The 21,975-nt window shown below is 36.0% G+C and overlaps 2 protein-coding genes across 3 annotated transcripts in view; both read right to left on the reverse strand.

Moving 5' to 3' along the window:
• The window catches only part of LOC100571100 (probable serine/threonine-protein kinase DDB_G0283337), a 14,138-nt gene extending 9,430 nt beyond the window's left edge, over positions 1-4,708 (reverse strand). Inside the window, exons 1-3 of the mRNA XM_029486395.1 lie at positions 4,695-4,708; positions 2,515-2,602; positions 1,226-1,419 (exon numbers count right to left, since the gene is read on the reverse strand). Coding sequence (XP_029342255.1) covers positions 1,226-1,419; positions 2,515-2,602; positions 4,695-4,708 — 296 coding nt within the window. The remainder of the gene's footprint in view (positions 1-1,225; positions 1,420-2,514; positions 2,603-4,694) is intronic.
• Positions 4,709-10,983: 6,275 nt separating this feature from the next.
• On the reverse strand, positions 10,984-17,369 carry LOC100165595 (interferon regulatory factor 2-binding protein-like B). Of its 2 annotated transcripts, XM_001951386.5 has the most exons (4): positions 16,027-17,369; positions 14,425-14,760; positions 12,022-12,491; positions 10,984-11,943 (listed from the first exon to the last, which is right to left on the reverse strand). In XM_001951386.5, the coding sequence occupies exons 1-4, from the start codon at positions 16,838-16,840 to the stop codon at positions 11,818-11,820; spliced, it is 1,746 nt and encodes a 581-aa protein (XP_001951421.1). In that variant the 5' UTR covers positions 16,841-17,369; the 3' UTR covers positions 10,984-11,817. The 2 variants fall into 2 exon arrangements, with proteins under 2 accessions (XP_001951421.1, XP_003243230.1); XM_003243182.4 differs by lacking the exon at positions 14,425-14,760 and having other exon boundaries at positions 16,027-17,364.
• Between the last annotated feature and the right edge of the window lie 4,606 nt (positions 17,370-21,975).

Below are 21,975 nucleotides of genomic sequence, written 5' to 3' on the forward strand. Positions count from 1 at the left end.
AAATGGCTGTATCTTTGATTGCGTTAGCTTAGAAGTTTGATTTTCTACTGCTTCCAGGGACAGTAGACTGAGTATCATATAGAAATTTCAGTTTGATACCTCCACGTGTTCCTGAGAAAAACGGTCTTGACAGACGGACGGACGGACAACAAAGTGATCCTATAAGGGTTCCGTTTTTTTCTTTTGAGGTACGGAACCCCAAAAACTAAATCTATCAGCATAATAGCATTGATTATAAATTGTAATAGTTAAATGTAAAATTATAATAGTATTTCGGTTGATAGTATCGGTGATATTTAATATCGGTTCATTGTTTATGCTGAAATGTTGGTTTTCAAATATATTGGGTATCGGTTTTTTGTCGGTTGCATATATCGGAATATCGGATATCGGTAAAAAGAGGTATCGGTCCGACGGTCCATCCCTATAAATTAGAAACTAGAAAGACACATTCACTCTTTATGTGATTTACATTCTAATTAAAAAAAATAGATTAACTTTTTTTAAACTGAGTTAAGTTAATATTTTTTTTATATTAACTTTTAACTTATCGAGTTAAACTTATAATTTGTTAACTGTTATCTTTTAACTTATCGATCTTGTATCCTCTTAACTTAACTTAACTTGAGTTAATTATTTTCATTAACTTGCCCACCTTTGCGTTTTAGAGTACGAGACGAATTTCATTTACACTGAATAGCAGTTTATTTAGGGATAGGTTCTCAAACTTATTGAACAGCCCAAACTTGAAAAAATTCAAACTATTCAGGAAAGATTAAAAAGTTTAATATCGTTATTATACCTAAAGTTAATTTATATTTTATAAAGTATAAATAGCGTTACGCACGTACCCTAGAATATTATTTTTATTTATCGTATTTGCCTTAAATATATGAGTTGAAACAGGATATTCATAAGGGTTCTGTTTTAAATTAAAGTGGATTAATATATAAATACATTTTAACTTTCAATGTTCAGAATTATTCCAAAAAGTCTGAGTTCGTGAAAATTGAATTCTGACCTATCCCTAATTCCATTTATTCTTACCGTCGCCGGCTCGAACCGCTCTGAACGCGAACGCGAACACTTGTGTTCGATTATGTAAATACCTACAAATTCGCGTTCGCGGCTTTTAAACGCACCTTAACGAGCATCGAAGCATGTGCCATAGCCCATAGAATAGAAATATATATTATACTTGCATACAGATACAATTAAAAACAACCTTTCAACTATGTCACTTGTGATATCTGCAGACTGACACCTTGGCAATACTTTTTCATGTAGATTTTTTAAATACAAATCAGTTTCTCTGGCCTTCTTTTTGGCTTTATTAATCAATGTAGACGCATTCACAAAGTCGTTCTTGACCATTTCTTTATTGATGCTGACAACATTATTCGTATCAAATTGGTATCCCTAAAAAATGTGTTAACAAATTTAAGAATGTAAAAAAACAGTGTTAATTTTGTTTTACATCACCACAATCGTTTATTCGTTTCTATATAATATATCAATTATGTATATATATAAACGATTTCGTTTAATTATAATTTATAGCATTACTTATTTACCGTTATTTACTTATAATATACAGTATGTTAATTAATTGGAAAGTCAATAATCTGTAATCCGAAATATAAGACAGATATTGAAGTGGATTTTTTTTTAAATGTAATATGTAGGTAACTAATAGCCTCACTTTTACCGTGGTTTAAAAAAAAAAATTTTAATAGGCTGTCTTTTTTTGATTTTTTAAAAATTAAAAAATGGCCATTTTATTGTAGTTATTTATTTATAATATTGAGGAAAAAGCAATTTTGAAATCGATTGCATTTTGAATGAATGGAAGAAACTTCTATTTTCAAAAACCGATGGCATAATATTGTAATATTGTATGGTTTTCACGCTTTGATAATAAATGAAAATCCAATAGATAATAAAGAACACCCTACGCGTCGATATTTTATGTAATATTTTTTATCTATTTTATAATATTGTTCAAAATATCTATCTGTGCACTGCTGTACACAAGTCAGTGTTATAGACCCTTGATCTTTGTATATTATGTAACGGAATTAGAGCTATAATTAAAATATGTGCGAGATATTCTCAGACACTTTAATTTCATTACAACATTTAAAATTTTAAAATTTCATTTTTTATTATGCCTATAAAATTGATTTGTGCATAGCAGTTCATTATTTTATAAATTATTATAAATAACTCTACAAAATTACTATTTTCGAATTTTTAAAAACCAAGAAAAGCTTTTGAACCTTTTTATGAAGTTTTTTTTAGAACATGGTAAAAGAGCAAATTAGTTATATAACTTATTTATTACATTCAAAAAATTGCACTATGATATCTGCAATTATATTTCGAATTAGAGCTATTTGGTTGTACTTACTTTCCAATTAATAACGTACTGGTCGTACTGTAAAAGCGTGTGTCGTGTTACCTATAGTATAATAGTATATAATATATTCAATATTATATATATATAGTATATACCTTTAGTTTTGAAAATGCATCGTAGGGGTCCGATATTGTAGTAACTTCGGATATTGCGCCTAGTAAATTTATGTTTTGGCTTGTGTCGCTGAAAAAAAAAACAAATTATACGAAATTAAAACAAAATAATTAATGATGATGATAAAGTATGTCATCAATATATACAATAATAATTTAGTTAGAGTAATATTTATGTTTAATTATTAGTTATAAATAGTTACAATACGATAAATAATTTTCAAATTGATTGCTACTTGCAGCATATTTTATGATATTATCTTATATAAGTCATAATAATATATGCACATGCCTTTTAACTATATATAATATATAATATACAGCAAACTAGCGGAGGCTTTTTTAATGGGTGTATGTATTTTTAAAACTAGCCGATATGTTGGTGCGCGCGCGTGTGACAGTCATTATAATATGTTATACGTTATAAACCTATGCCAGACACTAAAACGCGTTTTTTTAATATTTGTTTATAGAATTAAATACGTTAATAAAGGTTACTCGAGTAAAGAACATTAAGGTATCGAGACGTTCGCTAAAATACAGCTATTATTTACATGCGTGCGGGGCGATGTCGGTTAATTAATTAATTATATTATTATCAATGGGCTAGCGTAGAGTGAAAATCGTCAACCACCCGGAGATAATTTACAATATACAAATACCTATTAAGTACGAGTTATTATTATTATAACTCGTTTCCGTGTGTAAAATGACAAAAACGCAATGAAAAATATTACGGTGCACGTCTAATATATGTGTGCGTGTAACTGTATAAATATGTTAAACAATAGAAACTATTATATATTTATATTATTCTCGAGGTCGTCCCGCGAAGGTCGTATGACGTATATATATTAAGATTATTTACACATTTCGGAGCTTCGCACAAAACGTACACACACACACATACACTCGAGAGTTCGAGACCAATGAACTCGTAATGCAACGTCCGGGAGCTTGACCTCCGACCAAAAGGCCTCCTCCATACGTTCAGTCGATCAATATAATATGAAATACGAACTACGAAGCCCGCGTTTTTATTTTTCATACGAAATATAATATAATAAATAACAGTGACGTCACTTCCCCCAGTATATCGTCCCTGCCTTCACTCTAAGACATATTGACAATATATTTATTACCAACTGTATTTGTATATACTTTAATTTGCCACCCAACGTTTCATCGAAACATCTCAGTATGAAATCAAATATTTTATGTAAGATAAGAGATAACTAAATAAATTACTGCTGTTAATTTTAAACAGACGGATTTTATAACAAGGCGCATTGAGTATGCAAATTTAGTGCATCGACATGTATCGAATAAACGAGTCGATACTCCATAATACCAATTTTACCTAATTTTCAGGGGTGTCTGATCGAGATTCGTACACAATATAATATCGTTTCATTATTTCAGAAATGAATTACAGCAGTTGTTTGAAGTTTAAAACTTTAAAATATGAAAAATATAATTTATTTAGGTTATTTGATTTTTGTTTAAATAAATGACATCATTTATTGACGTCTGTTTATTATATAAACAAACGCAACATCACCCGTATCGCCCTACAGGGTCGTCGAATCCTTTAAATGTAAATGCCATAACTCAGAAGACCCTGTATATAGCGTAGTGTTTTGTTTCATTCAACCCGCGTGTTTATGTGTGTAGAAGCAACCGGTCGTGAAATGTGCGGACATGTGTTGTAATTATAATCCATAGGAGGAAACTAGGAAACTAGTAGATAAGTTAATTATATCGATGGACGCTAAAACACGAAATTTGGAAATCGATAAAAGCCACCCCGATGGCCCGGACGGTACAACATCATAATATATACATATCGTGTACCCAAGATAACGGCCTTTTTCCATTCGCCAACGCAGACCTCACGCCGTTGTATTGATCTTGCAAGACTTCAGGGGCGGCCGCGGAGCGCCTGTGTCGTTGCGAGACAAGAGCTCAGCGTATTCCCACTTGTTAATTATCACTAATTTTTGGAGGGCGACCAAACGTGTATTCGGCGCCGAATCAATATTATATCATTTATACCGTTGATATAAGAAAGCAAACTACGCAAACATTGGATTATATACACCTTTATGGATATACATAAATATGTACACACATGCGCGCGCGTGCGCAATATTCAAGTTTACTGTCTTTTGTACATGTTAGAGAAAGGTACCCATATAAAAATTAAACACTACGGAGAGGATCGAGATGCGTGGTTTCGCATATAACATGACGTGTCGAACACGTATATCATATACACGTGTTTTTTGTTTATGTATCACAATTATACACGCATAGTATACTACTATACAGCGGCCGCATAGTGAATACGCACATTATAAACAAATAGGTTACGTACACCTATTATCGATGACTTAATTGGCAGGGTATAATGAATTATTCATTACGAATAATTGTGGCTCCGAAAACCACCCTTTTCTCTTAAAAAAAAAAAGTAAAGTTATAAAATAACAAACTATATTTGAGGGTCATTTATGTATCAGTTTTATTAGGTAGTCATTAAAGAAAAAAAACATTTAAGTACCTATAGTATACATATAATTATTTCCAATGTAGGATATTGGATAATATTGTTTTTATGCATACCCGTCATCGATCGATTGTCATGACATTGGAAAAGTCTTTTTAACATGGTCGGGGCTTAGATTACGCGTATATTGTCTATACATAATCTATACATATTTACATATTGTATTGAATGTATTGTTGTATTTTTGCGCTGATATCATTAAACTGGGCGGTACGTTTTTGACGCGAACAGAATCGCATATATACAGCGCCGCAAAACACTTACAATACCAAACCAGACCGAGGTTGACTTCCCGTCTATCTCTCTATAATTAAAAACTTGTCTATTTCGGTCCAAAGAGTCTCGGTTGCACCAAGAATTTCTAGCGGGGGGGGGGGGGGGGGCGAAAGACTTGTCATGCGTACATAATTATATATAAACATACGCACACACGCACACAAGTTTATAAACGGAATCTCGGGGCTGGAAGCCAAAAATGTGGCAGTGACGTAACCCGACAAACAGCTAGACGACGGTTTTGTCTCATCCTCACGCGACGGTACGACGCACACGCACAATCGCCGCTACGGTGAAATAGAAAAAAAATTTGTTTAATTAATGTGTAGGTAAGTACTATAAACGTTGATATAAAACGCGTGGGTGGTTGAAATTGGTAGATAATTGAGAGGGGGACTTGGGAGAGGCTTAAGTTCACCGAGGATGTTTTCATAAGCCCCCCTCCTCTCAGAAGGTTTAGTTCGTTTCTATATAACTTATGATAATTATAGAATTATAATATTTAAATAAACATTTACCTACCTATGACCTATCACTTGCTATTGATTTACTTTATTTACGTGTTTAGGGGCAACATTTGAGTCAAGGTTGAAGCCTGCTTTATATTGAATATTGCTAAATGGTCAAAATGTCAAGCCTTTCCCTGCTTGCAACCCAATGACCGGTTTAATATATACGGTACATCATCAGTGGTTAAAAAATCGTTAACTCGTTGACCATGGAAAACGGCGACGGGAGTATTCGCGTGACGTCAAAGCTATAATATCAGACGACAATAATAATAATAATTATATAAGCGTTTTTCCCGATATACGTAATTTCTCGGAGATTCAGTCTAAGAAGACAGCCGGTATCACCTCACACTGTAAAGGTGGCGGGCGGACGTTTGTACGTTTGAATTTTGCGCGTGCGCATTATACCAAAACGCGTTTACCATATTATAGCTTACTTTTGACTGGTAAGAAAACTCTGGGGATTAAGTTTAGTCTACTTAAACTTACGAATTGTTTTCCGTTATACCGCGACTTGTTTATAATGTATGTAGATAGATATGGTCTACCCAACAGTACATAATGAGAGCAATTTCCTCGTGGGCCGTGACGTAAAATCGATAAATGCGGAAACACGCAATTCCGCCTGTAGGAAACGATGATAACTATTTGATATTTCGTAGGTACAATGTTGTACTGTCGTCATACTATAATCTATAGAAAATTACAAACTACTTTCGCTTTTTCTGGTTTTGGTTTGTCTACGACCAAATTAATTTAATATTATATACCTACTGTACGAGTTATACATCCACATTTCTTGGAGCGCCTCATATTTAAATGATGCATAACCATTTGAGCCAGTGTTCGAAATGGAAAAATAAAAAAAGATGGACCTTAGAGTTCAAAAAAAAATAGGGTGATTTAAAACTATTTAACTCAACCTACATTTTATTTCTATTAATCAAATGTACCTACTACCTATACTATTTTTTATTTTTTAAATTGTATCTTTAGCTAGTTTTTGTCAGGGGCGAATTAAGTCCATGAAAACGGAAGTTGGGTCACATGTGCACAAGGGATTTATTATTTTGCTATTTATTATTATTTATTAGACACTCGTATACATACATTACTCTTGATATAAAGTAGGTGTCTATACCTACTATTCATACAGTATCAAATTAAATGTTGTCTGCAAATGTAGGGTATGGGGGTTTTTCTACTATTTATGCAGTATCATAATAAATAATAATAGTAAGTTGTATTGAATTCAAATTTAATTTGAACATTTTATTAAAAAAATTTTTTTACAATTTAAAAGTTATAAAAATAATATAAGTAGGTACTGCATAGTGCATTACCTACGGGATAAACATTATTTCATTAAAAATAACGTACCCATGCAAAAATAATTAGTAGGTAGGGGTAGGCACTCTTAAGATATAAAAAATAATAGTGGATCTCCCACAACCATTTCGAGCACTGGTTAGTGATTTTATCGAACGAATGGCAACGCCAACTCATCGTCATAAAAAAAATAAACTCTGTTAGATATATAAATTCGTACACTGCAGCACATTTAAAATTTCAAACGTTTAGTTCAATCGTTTTAAAATTTCTTATATATATAAATACATTATAATATATAATATAGTATTGTTATAGTCGATAAGTGACATGATTACATGTCAACATGTACAGATATTATTACATACAGACACACAGTATCTCCTATATATCAGATAATAAGTAGGTAGGAGATACTATATTAACTATTAAGTAAACGTATTGTCGTCTTTCATTATAGACTATTATAGTGTATACATTATACATATTTTATACCTACAACAACAACAATAATATTATATACAGTATTATAGTGTACTGAGTAGTGACTTATAGTGAGTACCCATACACGAAACAAGCGACTCGTATAGAATAACATAATAGAATATCATATTATACAATCGACACGGGTAAAATTCATCATAGTTATGACCACGATAATAGATAAGATAAGATAAGATAAGGTTAACTATAATCATGATTATGAAACACTCATACACGCGTCTCTGAGTATAAGAGAATGTGACAACTGACGACTACGAGAACAAAATATTTATCTCAAAATTAAAATGTTGGATGTTAAAACGGACTAACGGAGACAATAAATTTTTAAGTAATCAAAACGAAAACATTTCGAGGGTCGTCTTTATTCTCAGTAATGTTTACAAAATGTTGTCGAAGAAAACGAAAACAAAATCAAAGAACACGAAAACTGAAATATTTCATTATGACGATTGACGACAACTTCTGGGTTAAAATCTACTCATGTAAATACACGTAACAAACAACAATAATATGTATATACTACATTTTGATGATATTTAAAATATTTTAAAATGAGGTCGACGAAAAATAATATTAAATAAGAACTACACATCACCATCATTGAAATGTGCCGCGGCGTACAATATCCATGTTCATAATATCAATCATAATAATAATATGCACAAATGTAAACACATTACACACACACAGGCATTATACGTACCACCTTTGATTATACATAGTACTATGTATGGATTATCTAATATAGTAAGTACTAGGTAATAGGTATAGGCGTTTGACAATTTTAATTGGACCAGTGTTGCGTTTTTCTCGACGAATTTTATAATCTGAAATCATTTGAGTAAGGATTTTTGGTGATGAATTTCGGGAGGAAAAAAAATTAATAAATTATTAATATTAATAACAGCTAGGTACGCTGTATAATATGATTGTGGTACGGATAAAACCATTGCTGATCGTAAACAACTTTTAAATATTTCAATATTAATATCGTTGTACACCAGATGAATGACTATATTATACCGTAGTCACGGAAATCCCCGATCACGCATGCATACACATTACGCATACCTCATATTATCATCATACAATTATACAGGAAGAATCGCGCGGGAAAAGTCCGCCGCGACGACCCGCCCTGTATATTCGCAGTGTTCCGGCACGAATTACCAATAGTGTACGGCACTACGGTGTCGGTGTGCATATAACGACGACAATATTTACAAAAATGAATAATCGATAATGTTTATGTAGCAACCACTCAACTCGGTGTAATATTATGATAGGCACGTAAAAATACGAATATTAAAATCGTGCCGGCCGGCGTCCGTCTTTAAAGGACTTACCAGGTCATAAAATCATAATATTATATTCATACTGCCAATAGTGCCAGTTATAAATGTGTAGCGCACGATGTAAAATGAAAATGTAGGTAATTATTATTTATTTCTATAAGTACCTATAGTTAGTAAAAAGTATAATAATTTCGGTCCATATTGTCTTGAGTAAATACTTGATTGTGTTACGCTTTGGTGTTTTAAGTATAGTCATATAGATACAAAAGAAATTAGTGATGCTCGGATATGTGGTTTACATAGGTAAATAATAACACAATTGTAGAACATTCAAACATTGTTGTCTCGATTTAAGTTATTGGCTGATAGTATATCACTATTCGGAGCTGGCAATTAGGTAATTGAACAATCGAACCCTCGAAGTAGATATCATATTTATCGTTATTTATTGTTGTTGTACGCAATATAAGTATATAACAATATGTGCGAGATACCTCATATTTATTTAATTGTAAACAGTACTACTATATAATTATTATATATAATCAATATTATAACTATCCAACCATACTACCATTATAGTAAGTATTATACAATTTGGTTGTAAAAATAATTTTCCTGAAGGAAAGTGAAAATCACACGCGTGTCGTGAAATCAGCTCCCCCCAAACTATAAACGTCTTAAATATTTGCAGCTACCGGTGAACCTATATGTTATAGGTAACTATAGTTAACTGGGACTTGCAAGGTAAGTAGTGTGTACGACTGCAAAATTATATTAAAACCATTTTCGGCACGACCATCATTACTAATAAATTATAATCATTGCATGACGTATAAAACGGGTAAATATTATATTATAATATTATATACCGCCATGATTATATCAATCGATACACGACTAGGTGTCAGGGGAGGGAGAGTGTCGGTTTTAATGTCGTATACGTTTAAAAACAGCAACAGCCCGGCAGCGACTCGACCCTTTATGGCGCGCTTACACAATATATATATTATGGCGATGCCGCCGCCGCCGATCAATACTATAACGTACCAACCCCTCCTCAGCTAAAATGCTTGTCTCGCGTGTAGTCAGCGGCGTTGGAGGCGTGTACGAATACGCAATATTAAATTAGGTATTATAATGTATAATACACGAGAAGGTCTTGCCGTGAAGCACGACGAGGTTTAGCCGCGGTGACGTCACTCGAAAGTCTAGCGTGTGGATGATGTGACGACTACAACTCAGTACTCACTACACTAGCCGTCAGTTTTTACACACGCAACGAAACAAACCCCGACCATCCCTGCGTAGTATCGCACCGTCACTCGTAAATATTAGCGTTTAAATTTTCATTCATGGACGGAATGTTGCGTACTTGCGTGTATATAATATATAGAAATTAGAAGTCCCCGAGGACATATACACGACGCGATGGAGGAGGAAATGGCACCGTGCGATTCTCGTCACCTGAGAAGATTTCGCCTGGATATTGATTAATCAAAAATGTTTTAACGTGTAAAATCGTGTCGATTACTGCACAAAATTTGTCCATGAACAAACATTATAGCGACAAAAGTGCAGCAGCGTAGACAATTCAAAATAGTGGGTACGGGCGTATGGCGAGTGCGAGACGTAGATATGAAGTATTCAACGCGGATAAAATGTTTGGACGCGATCCAACCGACCTCCACGTGGGCGAGTTTTATTTCACGACTTCAACCGAGAATAACAACAACTTTTGGGTAATACAAAGTTAGCTGCAACGATATCGGGCAGGCAAACATTTTTTTTTCTATTAAAATATGTTACCATAACGTACCATAGATTTTAAATTTTTTAAAAATTTTCAATTTGATACGCGAATATGCAATGACTAGTGTTTTGAATAAAACGACAAAAAAAATCAATAAACATACAATATTAGGTATGCACAATATATTATACCTTGGTAATAAAATATTAAACGTTTCCGATGATTACCGATTTGTATTTTTTATTATTATCATTTTTCTTATTAAAACACATTAGGGAAGAGGCGGCGGGTGAGGGAGAAACCACAAAATCTAGTACGATAATATTTTTGACAAATATATACACGCACGAGATGCAAACAAGCGAGATTGTGAGTTCCTTTACAAAATATAATCTCCGTTCGAAAACAAAAATGTCAAACGTAGTTTCAACACTACCGGCCTAAATATTAATCATAGAGTACATAGTTTAAAGCTAAAAAACAGTAATATACATTTTGTGCACTTAAGATTTATATATATTATACATATACTTGCTTTGACTAGCACAGTCTTAGGACCGTTTTTCTTAATAATTGTTTTACTTAAAAAATGTAAAATACAAACACGACTTGACTCAGTCTTGACGCCAAATATTGCTTCCTTTCGTATCCCTTCTACGTCCCGTCGACGTCGAACGAGCCAACGGGATTTCGAAGGAAAACGGTAGGGAAACAAAAACATAACAAGGCTAAAATTATTCTAAATTTCACCTAAAAAGTAAAAATAAAGGACTGCCCCTACGGGAACGTACAATACCGTTATAATAGCTATTGGCATTTTCACGTAACGTAATAAAATTATTTATACATAATGTAATATACAGTGGGCTTAATAAATAAATGCATATTTTACACCCGAGGCCTCGATCCTTCCAGGCCTAGAAGTCTGATAATCTGATAGGATCCGTAGGTGGTGAAGTTTCATATTATGATTATGTGAAACACGTTTACAGTATATAATATATGACATAATGATAATAAAAATAAAAATAATAATAATTATATAATTTATGAGTCTCGTTCTTTTTTCACTTTGAATTCTTCACCCAGTATGGTGGCTATCTCGCCTTGCATGAAAGCCCAGGGCACGTTTGAATTGGCCAGCGGACATTTCTCGCCACTCGGACAATACACCTGCGAAAAAAAAAACATGCAAGTTATAAAACAAAAAACAAAAACCAAACAATGAGACGTTCAAGGTCATCAACTTACCTCGGAGCCGGCCCCCTGTCGCTTGATGCTGTCCCTCGAGCACGGGAAACAGAACTTGTGATGGGGAACGGACGGGCACTGGACAAAGTGTGTGTCTTCCAACCGCTCTTGGCACAGCGTACACTTGAGTGTAGCTGTATTGGCGGCAGCTGCCGCAGCAGCCGCCGCTGCATTCGTCAGAGGCACGGAAGGCGGCACTTGCGGCAACGTCGGTGTGGTGGCGTCCATAGGGGTTCCGGGTGCGATGCCGTCAGAACCGCCGCCGACCGGAACCGATGCGTTCAACGCGTTCCCTCCACTGGTGCCGTTGGCGGCTGGACCGCCGACGCCGCCCGGGCCGTTAACGCCGGGACCGTTAACTCCAGGGACACCGGCACCGGGAGCGCCGCCACCGTTGGCCTCACTCGACGTTACAGTTGTGGAGCTGACGTGACGGCTTCCGGATGATCTACGTCCGCTGGACGAACCGCCTACAAAACGCGACTTGTTAAAGAAAAAAAAGGATGGCAAATCAACAAATCTACTTCAAGCAACAAAAACTAGAGTACGGTAGTAGGGAGAACAGAGGTCTCTAGGATAAAAAGTATCAGGAAATAGTATCGAGGGAGAGGGGAGTCAATGTGTTTTTTTACTTAATGTTATTTTAACAGAAATTATTGTATCTCAAAAATAATGTCAAAATTATTGAAATTTTTTATAACCCCCACCGGCCACCACACATGAGATTATTATTCATAGAACCTAAATAACAACATATTTTTAATACAATAATTGAATTATTTTAATATTAAATGACAATAGCTTTAATGTGATGACTGACAACAGTCTTGAATTCTTTAAAGATCTTTAATTTCACTGAGACTTTATTTTATAGACTTTTTTCCTACTTTCCGATTGAAGGAGTAGCGCGCGTATAAGGCGGCATGACGTGTTATTAATTTTCCCACGACCGCGACGGCTGGTTATGATACTCGGGTCCACGACACATGGTACAACATTAAAAATAAAACCTATACAAATTCAATTTTCTCATCAGAGACGGGAGTAGTGTACACTATTTAAAATTATTGTTTTTGAAAACACTAACACTGTTTTGTTTCGACTTTTTAGTCACACGATAAGCATGGAATATCATAAATCTCTCTACTTTAAGCAAAAATGCATGTACGATACATAGTTGTAGTGCGCGAAAAGGGCTATACGCGGTAACACGTTTCCCGGCAGCACTTATAAACGATATTTGAAAAATACGTTTATCGCGTAACGTCTGGTTGGCAATGTGTCAAAATAATGTTACCACAACATTAAAACGGTATAATATTGTTATTACTTATTATTAACGGTGCTGTTGTGGCATTCGTATACAGGTCGTGGACGCGACGTTGAAAAATAGCCATTCGCATTTTTCAGCGTTTTACGGTTTTTTTATCCCGAAACACGCTGAGATAAGCATTTTTGACCAATATACAAGTTATTTACTATTTTAAGAAATTATATAATGAATCCGCGATAATTTAATCCGTTGTATAATCAATATTTATTGCCATTGATAAAAAAAAATGCACGTGCGAAAAAATAAAATATGATATGTCGTAGGAATTTTTGAAAACGACTAATTTAACGTTTAACTTTTAACTATTAAACGCGCGACCAGATAAGATTTGCAACAAAACGAACAATCTATACATATTTTCATTGGCGTACCATTACTACGTGGACGAAGTATTCGAACAGATACAATTTTAATTGGATTTAAAGAATTTCCTACCAATGTTGTGCCGGCTGCGTCGAACGGCGCGCGATAAGATATTATTATGGTACTATTTTCAACCGGCCGTATAAATACTTGAACTATGCGTGCATGATAATAAATTCGACGGAAAGCTATCGATCTATAAATACGAGTACCTAATCTAACAAACTGTCACATGCACAGATTGATAAGATGAGCATTTAAAGTGCACATGAAAGAGAGATGTACACTCGGTCTTATCTGACCTGGTGGCCCCTGTATGTTAGAACCCACTTAACGGAACGCGTGTTATATCAGCTCAACAACAAAATAAGATTCAGACCGACGAGAAATAATGAAATATAGAATTCGTTGTTATTATAAATGTACTGCTAAAGAAATAATTAATAAACCGTAGGTTTGTATTTAAAGAAGGCAGCACTATTCAAAACGACTGGTGCGTTTGAATCAATACAAAGGCGTGACACCGTGGTGGTTTGGTAACTGTTGACTGTTGTAGTGGTTGAGGGGGCGAGTGCCGAGATAACCAAAAATCTAAAAATTCTGTGGAGTGCAATAAACCCGTGTGCCGTCGAACAATCGATACATTTAAAACATCCCCCTCCCAAGTGACAAATTGATGGATGGATTTGGCGTGTAAAAATACATACCGGTGGAGTTTGGCGAGTGTTGAGATCCTCGAGATGCGGACCTGGGACCACCGGGCGCCTGGGCGGTGGGACCGGGCGGACTGCCGCGGGCACTCTGCGGAGAACCGGGCGGCAGGTTATCGGCGACGCTCATCAGCGCCGCCATCGGGTTGCTGGGCCCGTTCTGCTGGTTTTGCGCGCCCGGCTGCCCGCCGCCGCCGGCACCGATCGTCTGCATGGACGGCGGTCCGTCCGTCGGCGACCCGGTCGTCCGGCCGGCGGCCAGTGGTGATCCAGCCGCCGGTCCGTTGCCGTTGGTCATGCACTGTTGTGCCACGGCGGCCGACGCATATCCACCTGGCGCACACAAGGGACGGTCAGTAAAAATAAAAATAAACAAAAAACAGACAAACAAAAACTGGCCTGTTAGTCCAAAAGATAAGAACGTGTAGTAAGATATTGCCAGAACAGGCAGTGCATATTATAATTCATAATAGAAACAAATAGTTAGTAAGAAGAATGAAAGAAGAAAAAACCCAGAGCCGACTGTGGCTGTTTGAATAAGATTTTATGATAAACCTATTTTATTTTTCCACTCGCATTCAATGAAAACGCGTTTATATTTTGAGGATCCCTTTTTCGACCACGTGTTATTTTGTTTTTTAATAGGTCATTGACGACAACGACGACGACGACGGTTACCACACCCCGATCGGTAATTCACGCAAGAATGCACGCGAAGCGAAATATCCGCATTCTAGTCAAAAAGCACGAAAATGCACCACCGATCAGCACCCGTTATTTCCACCCGCCACCACAACAACCCACCTGGTACGCAAACAACAATCAATCACCACTACGATGGGGGTGAGGAACAGGACGATCGGATCATCCGATGAGCGATTGTCGTAGAAAATGTGCGCAAGCGCAATGGAACGTATTACGTGCGCGTGCATGTTACGTCACTAGACTCGTTGTATACGAGTAACGTTGCCAAATCTATAAGCGACCGACCGACCAACCCACCCTCCAGAAACGTAAAATAAATAAATCCGGATTTCATACTTTCTCAAATGTTTTTTTGTTCCACCACCAAGGTCATAGTTCCAAAGAAGAAGGCGGATTTTGAATATCGATCGCACGGTAAATCACTTCTCAAATGTATTAATATAGTGGCCTGCCGGTTGAACCAGGTCGGGGAACTAGATCCCATGACGTCACGGCCCATTCGTCAGCCGACGTATTGTTGTTGGCCGTCGTCCGTCGACGAGTGTATTATTGACGATCTCGATAAGCTCACGCCCCCAACCATTGCGCGCGACCGCTCGACGCTAAATATAACCGCTCGCTAGCTTTATAAAATTACTACGTCACAGAAAAACGTCCGCGATAATGAATATAAATCCTTCGGTTATAGTAGTATAATGCCCAATATACATTTATGTAGGTAAGAAAGGAAATAATATTTATTTTTTTCGAAAATAAATAAAATAATAATGATTTCGGGATGCATAACACGGCGATCATCTACATAGCAATGATGTCGTCGTCGGACATTGCAATCACCACACTACCTAATGCCGGAAGATTTGTTATAATTTAATATGAGGTGAGGACACTTACTGGATGTCTTAAACGTGGATGTGTCGAACGATGTTGTCCTGATCGGGTGTTTAGTTTCGGCTTTGAACGACCGCTCGACGAACGGCACGGCAAGACTGACTGCTGGCAATGATTCGCCCCTCTGTAGCGGCGGTCGCTGCTGCTGTTCTTCCATCATGCGCTTGTTGCTCTCAGAGTGGTGATCATCGTCATCGGCTTGCGTGCTCAGTCCGCGTTTCAGGCCCTGGCTGCCTGCTTGGGCCCGGCTCGGAATGTGATGCGCCATGTGTTGCTGCTGCTGCTGCTGCTGTTGTTGCTGCTGCTGTTGTTGTTGTTGCTGTTGCTGCTGGCTCTGCGATAAGCGCACCGATGTCCGGCTCATAGCCACCTCGTGGTCGACAACGTGACCCCCACCCGGCCTACCAGGATATTCCATAAGCGTCGACCTCTGATGGTGCAGGGCCGCGTAGTGAGACGTGGCCGCGGCAGGCGGCGGGGGCGGTGGTGGTTGTTGTGTCTGTCGTGCGGCCAACTGGTGTGCTTGCGGTGGCAATCCCACCACTTCCAGAGTACCGTTCTCGTGTCGATGCGAGTTTTTCGGGTGGTGCGCGTTGACGGCGTTGGAACCACCGCCCACGGCCGTGGATCGGGCTGATTCCTGGAATCCATGAGCCCGTTTCATTTGTCTGGCCGTTTCGATCACTAACTCAATACGGTCGGCTCCTTCGTAGTTGACACACCCGCGGCACACGGGCTCGGTGAAATCGTGCAACATTGCCCACGGCATGCGGGGTAAGTCACACAAGTAACAGTGTTGTCGCTTACCCATCTGCATGGTTACGGATTTCTTAGATGTGTGCGCGTGGTCTCAGTAGAAGTCGACAGGTATTATTTACCAATACTGAACACGCGATGATGTTGTTGTTGAGCAGTTGTTGTATTTGCTTTCAATAAACGCCACTCGATAAAAATCCATATGATCAAATTTAATTGTAAAAAAAACACGAAAAAACAAAACTAATAGTAATAATAATAATAATCAGTACGCGAGAGAACACGGACAACGGATACCACGACCGCGTACACGGGCACGTACACACGGAAACTGAACATAACAGCGACACACAGCAAGCGCGATGAACAGCCGTAGCGGAGTGACGTCGCTGCGGTGATGGCGAGAGTTGAGGGGGGTGTGACCGGTCATAGGACGGGATCAGTGAGGGGAGGGTGGTGTCGGTGCCCGTGCGGGCGCGGGCACAACGATCGTGTGCGTGTGTCGTTGCAGCGCTGCCAACCTTTCTTGGAATGTGGTGTGGAGAGTGCGGGGTTTCAGCGGCGCGGCCAATGAACAACCGGCTTCTCTGGAGCTCGACGCGCGCGTGACGTATCTACTAAACTCGTACGTGAGAGCGAACTTCCAGGACGCGCATGCGCCGGCAATCACCGCCGTAATCGTCGTATTTTATTTTTATCATTGATCCGAAAACCCCGCGCGCGCGCACCGTCACGAAAAACACACCGCGCATGCCGACCCTACTCTTCCACTTATCCATCAACCGGGTCAGACGTCGTCGGCGATGCCCTCGGAGTACGGGTGTTGTCGGGACGCGGGCGGGGAAGGCAGCGAGGACACAGCGGCTCTGCGTGTTGTTACGGTCGTTGGCCATGGTGTGTCGGTGGGTGGGTGACTGGGATGGAGAATACGTCACGCGAGATAAAAACCGAACCGCTCGTTGTTCGAAAATATGCGCGCGCCGGTGCAGAGGAACAACGGTGAATAATGAGCAAAGAAAAAATACACAATATCGAATACATTCACACAAACGCCCGACAGTGTAAACGATATCGTCAAGTATCAATAACTGCTGCTTACTCTGCTATAACGCCCCCGACGTCAGATATATGTATTGTATAATGTATGTAGTAACGCGATATACATAATACTAAGGCACTACAACTATAATAATGCAGTCATACTGAAAATTATTGGTCCAATATTCAACGTCATCGCCAATGTCGATGTAATAGTATAATTGCACCCCAACTCCTATGTGTACAGTATAAAATTAAAATTGTGACTATAAATGCATTTTTGTTGATGTTTCCGAGGTGTTCGGAATGATTGCGATGACGATAACTCGACAATTCGAGACAGACTCTCATAACCTATGAATGTGTGCGTTTTGTTTTAGAGTTTTTCACGCGGTGTTCAATTTCATATTTTCATTGCTGTGACTTTGCGCGCACGGCATTCGTGGAAATGGGACGGTCGGCGGTCGCCACGTCGTAGAATAACACGTTTCTTGTACTTATATGATGGTATTTACTACAAATAACAATATTATATTTTACTCTATTGATGTTGGATTAAATCCGGTATGATTTGTTGTAAAAATGTTATGAATTTAGCAACTAACCGTAACATTAGTGAATACGATACTGTAATATTTTCATAAGGAGACCCGGTCGTTGAAATTCGTGCCCGTATTATTATCCGGTTTCTGGATACACGTGTAAATTAATATAATTCGGTTGTTTGTAGCGACGGGTGCAACAATTACTATTAGTGGGGTTGGGCCAAGTGGGTGAAAGACCGTAGGACCACCCTCGGTGAGTGAATAGTAGTAAAAAAAAACCAACCAATGATTCCCATGTGTTTCATGAATCATGAATAACAGGGATGCTGAACAATGTCAAGGTCACTTTTTCCCACTTCGACCGGAGGTGGAACATAATAAACAAACCCTCTCAAGTTCGTGAGAGAATCCCAAACGTATTGTTTTTTTCTTTTATTTTGTACGTCCGTTCCCTATTCAACTACGTTTTTGTGTTCACCTGCTGTGATATTCTGGACGAGGTCGAAACCGGTCTAAGGTCTTTTTTATTATTATTATTCTTAAGATCTCCGTTTTCACAATATATAGTTAATATATATTTACACACTACACAGCATTGCTCTTTTGTCACGATAGAGACCACGTTCCGAATTAACAAAAAAAATAACATCCGATAGACCTCATCGAATATTTTGTCAGAACATTTTAGAAAGTTGTACAACCGGTTGTTTCAATGCACGATTTCAAAAATGTTTATATTGCCCATCTTTAATATAACCAAGCTCTAACAATATTCATCGTAAACACTGCATAGTGCATAATTTTACTTTTTTACAATATTATATTTTTTTTAAATGAATGCCCTAACATTTCATACAGCCCTCTGTTTTTTAAAAATTAAAAGTTATTAGTAAAATTATAAATTAGAAGTTAACTAACTAAGGTGCTTAAAGCCTTAAAATTAGCTTCGAAATCATTAAATTTGGTTTTGAGAAACCAGTAATAATTCTTTAAATAATTCCATTGTTATGTCTGAATAATCTACACTATCTACAGACTACAATGATAACAATTACGCGGTTATCTTTTCGATATATGGTACCTAACTATAATCTATCAAATACCTGAAATTACTAATGACCATGATTAAATATAGTACTATCTATAATAGTGCTAATGTTTTATGAATATAACAGGATAGTACTATATGAGATAACTTAACGTGAAAAATAAAAATTGTTCTGAATTTTAATAATAGTTTTGAATTATAAATTGTCAATTTTTAGATATAAAAGATTATAGGATTTACACTACAATATAATATACACTGTGACGGAAATATAATATAATAATGATAATATATATTAATAATCTTATTATAAACAAACACAATAAAATATAGTGTCTACATAATGCGTAAAAACAATTAGTACCTACGTTTAATTTACAGAATATAATGAATATTAAATACTAATGACACGTATATTTTCAAGAATTTAAGCAAAAATCTGAAACATATTATCAATTTTTATTGACAATCTGTGTTTGTGTGTATCAAGCACTCCTTCAGTAAAAAAAAAATAATAATGTGTTATATTTAATATTTATAAACCATAAATAAGTTCATTCATTAATGTATGATGGAAATAATTAATATAGTTACATATTTATCATGATTTAATTATTAGTAGTTAATCTCTTGTGGTTCGTGACTATACGAAAACAAAAATAAATATTATTATTGTTAACATTTTACTGATAGATGATCATTCACAATTCACTATTTTGGAAAATGTGTAAGTAGATACTTTGTAGTTACTAGTTGTAGTAGTAGTTGATGCAAACTAAATATGGCTACGTAAAAATAAAAAAAGTATCTTCAATAGTTTTAAAGAAGATTATAATTGTATATATTGATGAATTGATAGCATACGTCGTTCTTGAATGAATGAATGACATCAGTGTTTTTGTATTACACACATGAATACATAATATTATACAACATAATATGTCAGTTATAAAAAGTAATTTGTTTTATTTTTTTAAGCTACTATACCTTTTATCCAATTTATATATTAAAAAACGGGGTTATGATTCATTTATAAAAAATTATATTTTAGATTGTGAGCAGAGCGATATGAATGTACTGATTGTACATTGATGTGTGTTTTATTTTTATTTTTTGTATTTGTGTACACGATGTTCAAAAATACAAAGAGTATAACATATTAAATAACCAAGAATAACAATTTTAGTTATTCTTTTGTAATATTATAATATTAGTTCAAGTTACCGACTACCGTATTAATAATAATTAATAAGTTTATGGTAATAACAATACAAATATAAAATAAAATATCCACACTGACAAATCGTCACCACTCAGAATCATTTTTCGTGTACAATGATATTATATCATTGAATCCAAATTTAATACCATCCTTTATAGTTTATACAGTGACCCACTTGTAACCTACTGTACTGTCTGTACAGCAGAGCAACATCCACTTACCCACCTATTTTTTAATGATTTGTTGATGAATGTTGTCCGTTATACACTGAACAGACATATTTTTTTCGTAACGGTAAGACAGTACTTTTTTATTGTATTTCCCTAGTGTCATTCACAATAGTGTTAAGTACATTAAACTGTACTTTTTTTTAAACGTATTTTTATGCTGAAAACGATGGGGAAGTCAAAATATGGCGCTTGTCTTAGTTTGAAGTGTTATAGCCGCTTGAAGACCGAGACCCACCCTGGGTGATTTTACAGGTGGTCAAGGGATGTTTTTGACTTTAATTATCCGTGTGAAGATAACATACATTTCTCATTAACATTATTATTATTATTACTATAGGTTATCTAATATGTTTTTATATATTAGTTTAAGTATATATAATATATTATTAAGGATCTTGTACACAGTCACATGTTTCGTGCTTTTTAATAATGTATTAATTAACTATTAGTTATGACAGCAATGTTTGTTCTTAATATAATATATTGTTTAATGTTGTAAAATATAATAAAGGCACATACCTACATAACATAACAGTCCAAGCGAGCAAGTAATCATGCGGGTGTAAATTAAATTTTGATTAGCTATAACTTCAAAGCTTAGTCCGAGTGCCAAATTTTGCCTTCATCGTCGTTTTCAGTCTAATTATTAACTATACGTTAAAACAAAAAAATTGCAAAAAAAGGGTGTTCGGTGAAAAGTTTCCTATGTAATTTTACATCAACATTTTCCTTTTTTAGATTATTATACCTGGTCAGTAATTACTAATTAATTATTGCACACGAGTGTTTGATGTATTCTAATTTCTATTTAAGCTAAATATATTTCGTTTAACATTTTCTGATCATTTTATAACAAAATATCCATAAAATGTTTGTTATTTTATCATTTATTGGATAAGTAGTGAAGGATTACATTAACTAACCTATAGCATAGCCTGCAGTTTCTAAAATGTATCAAATTGATCAAGGTAATATAATAAAATTAAAGTAAATTTAACAGTGCATAAACCATAAATAATTTACCTTTTTTTTTAGATTCTATTATCACTTAAATAAGGATTTAACCAATTTAGGATGGTGAATAGTGAATACCGAATACCAAATTTATGAAGA

The sequence above is a fragment of the Acyrthosiphon pisum genome, chromosome A1 (assembly GCF_005508785.2).
Source record: "Acyrthosiphon pisum isolate AL4f chromosome A1, pea_aphid_22Mar2018_4r6ur, whole genome shotgun sequence".
In the NCBI taxonomy this organism is placed as follows: Eukaryota; Metazoa; Arthropoda; class Insecta; order Hemiptera; family Aphididae; genus Acyrthosiphon; species Acyrthosiphon pisum.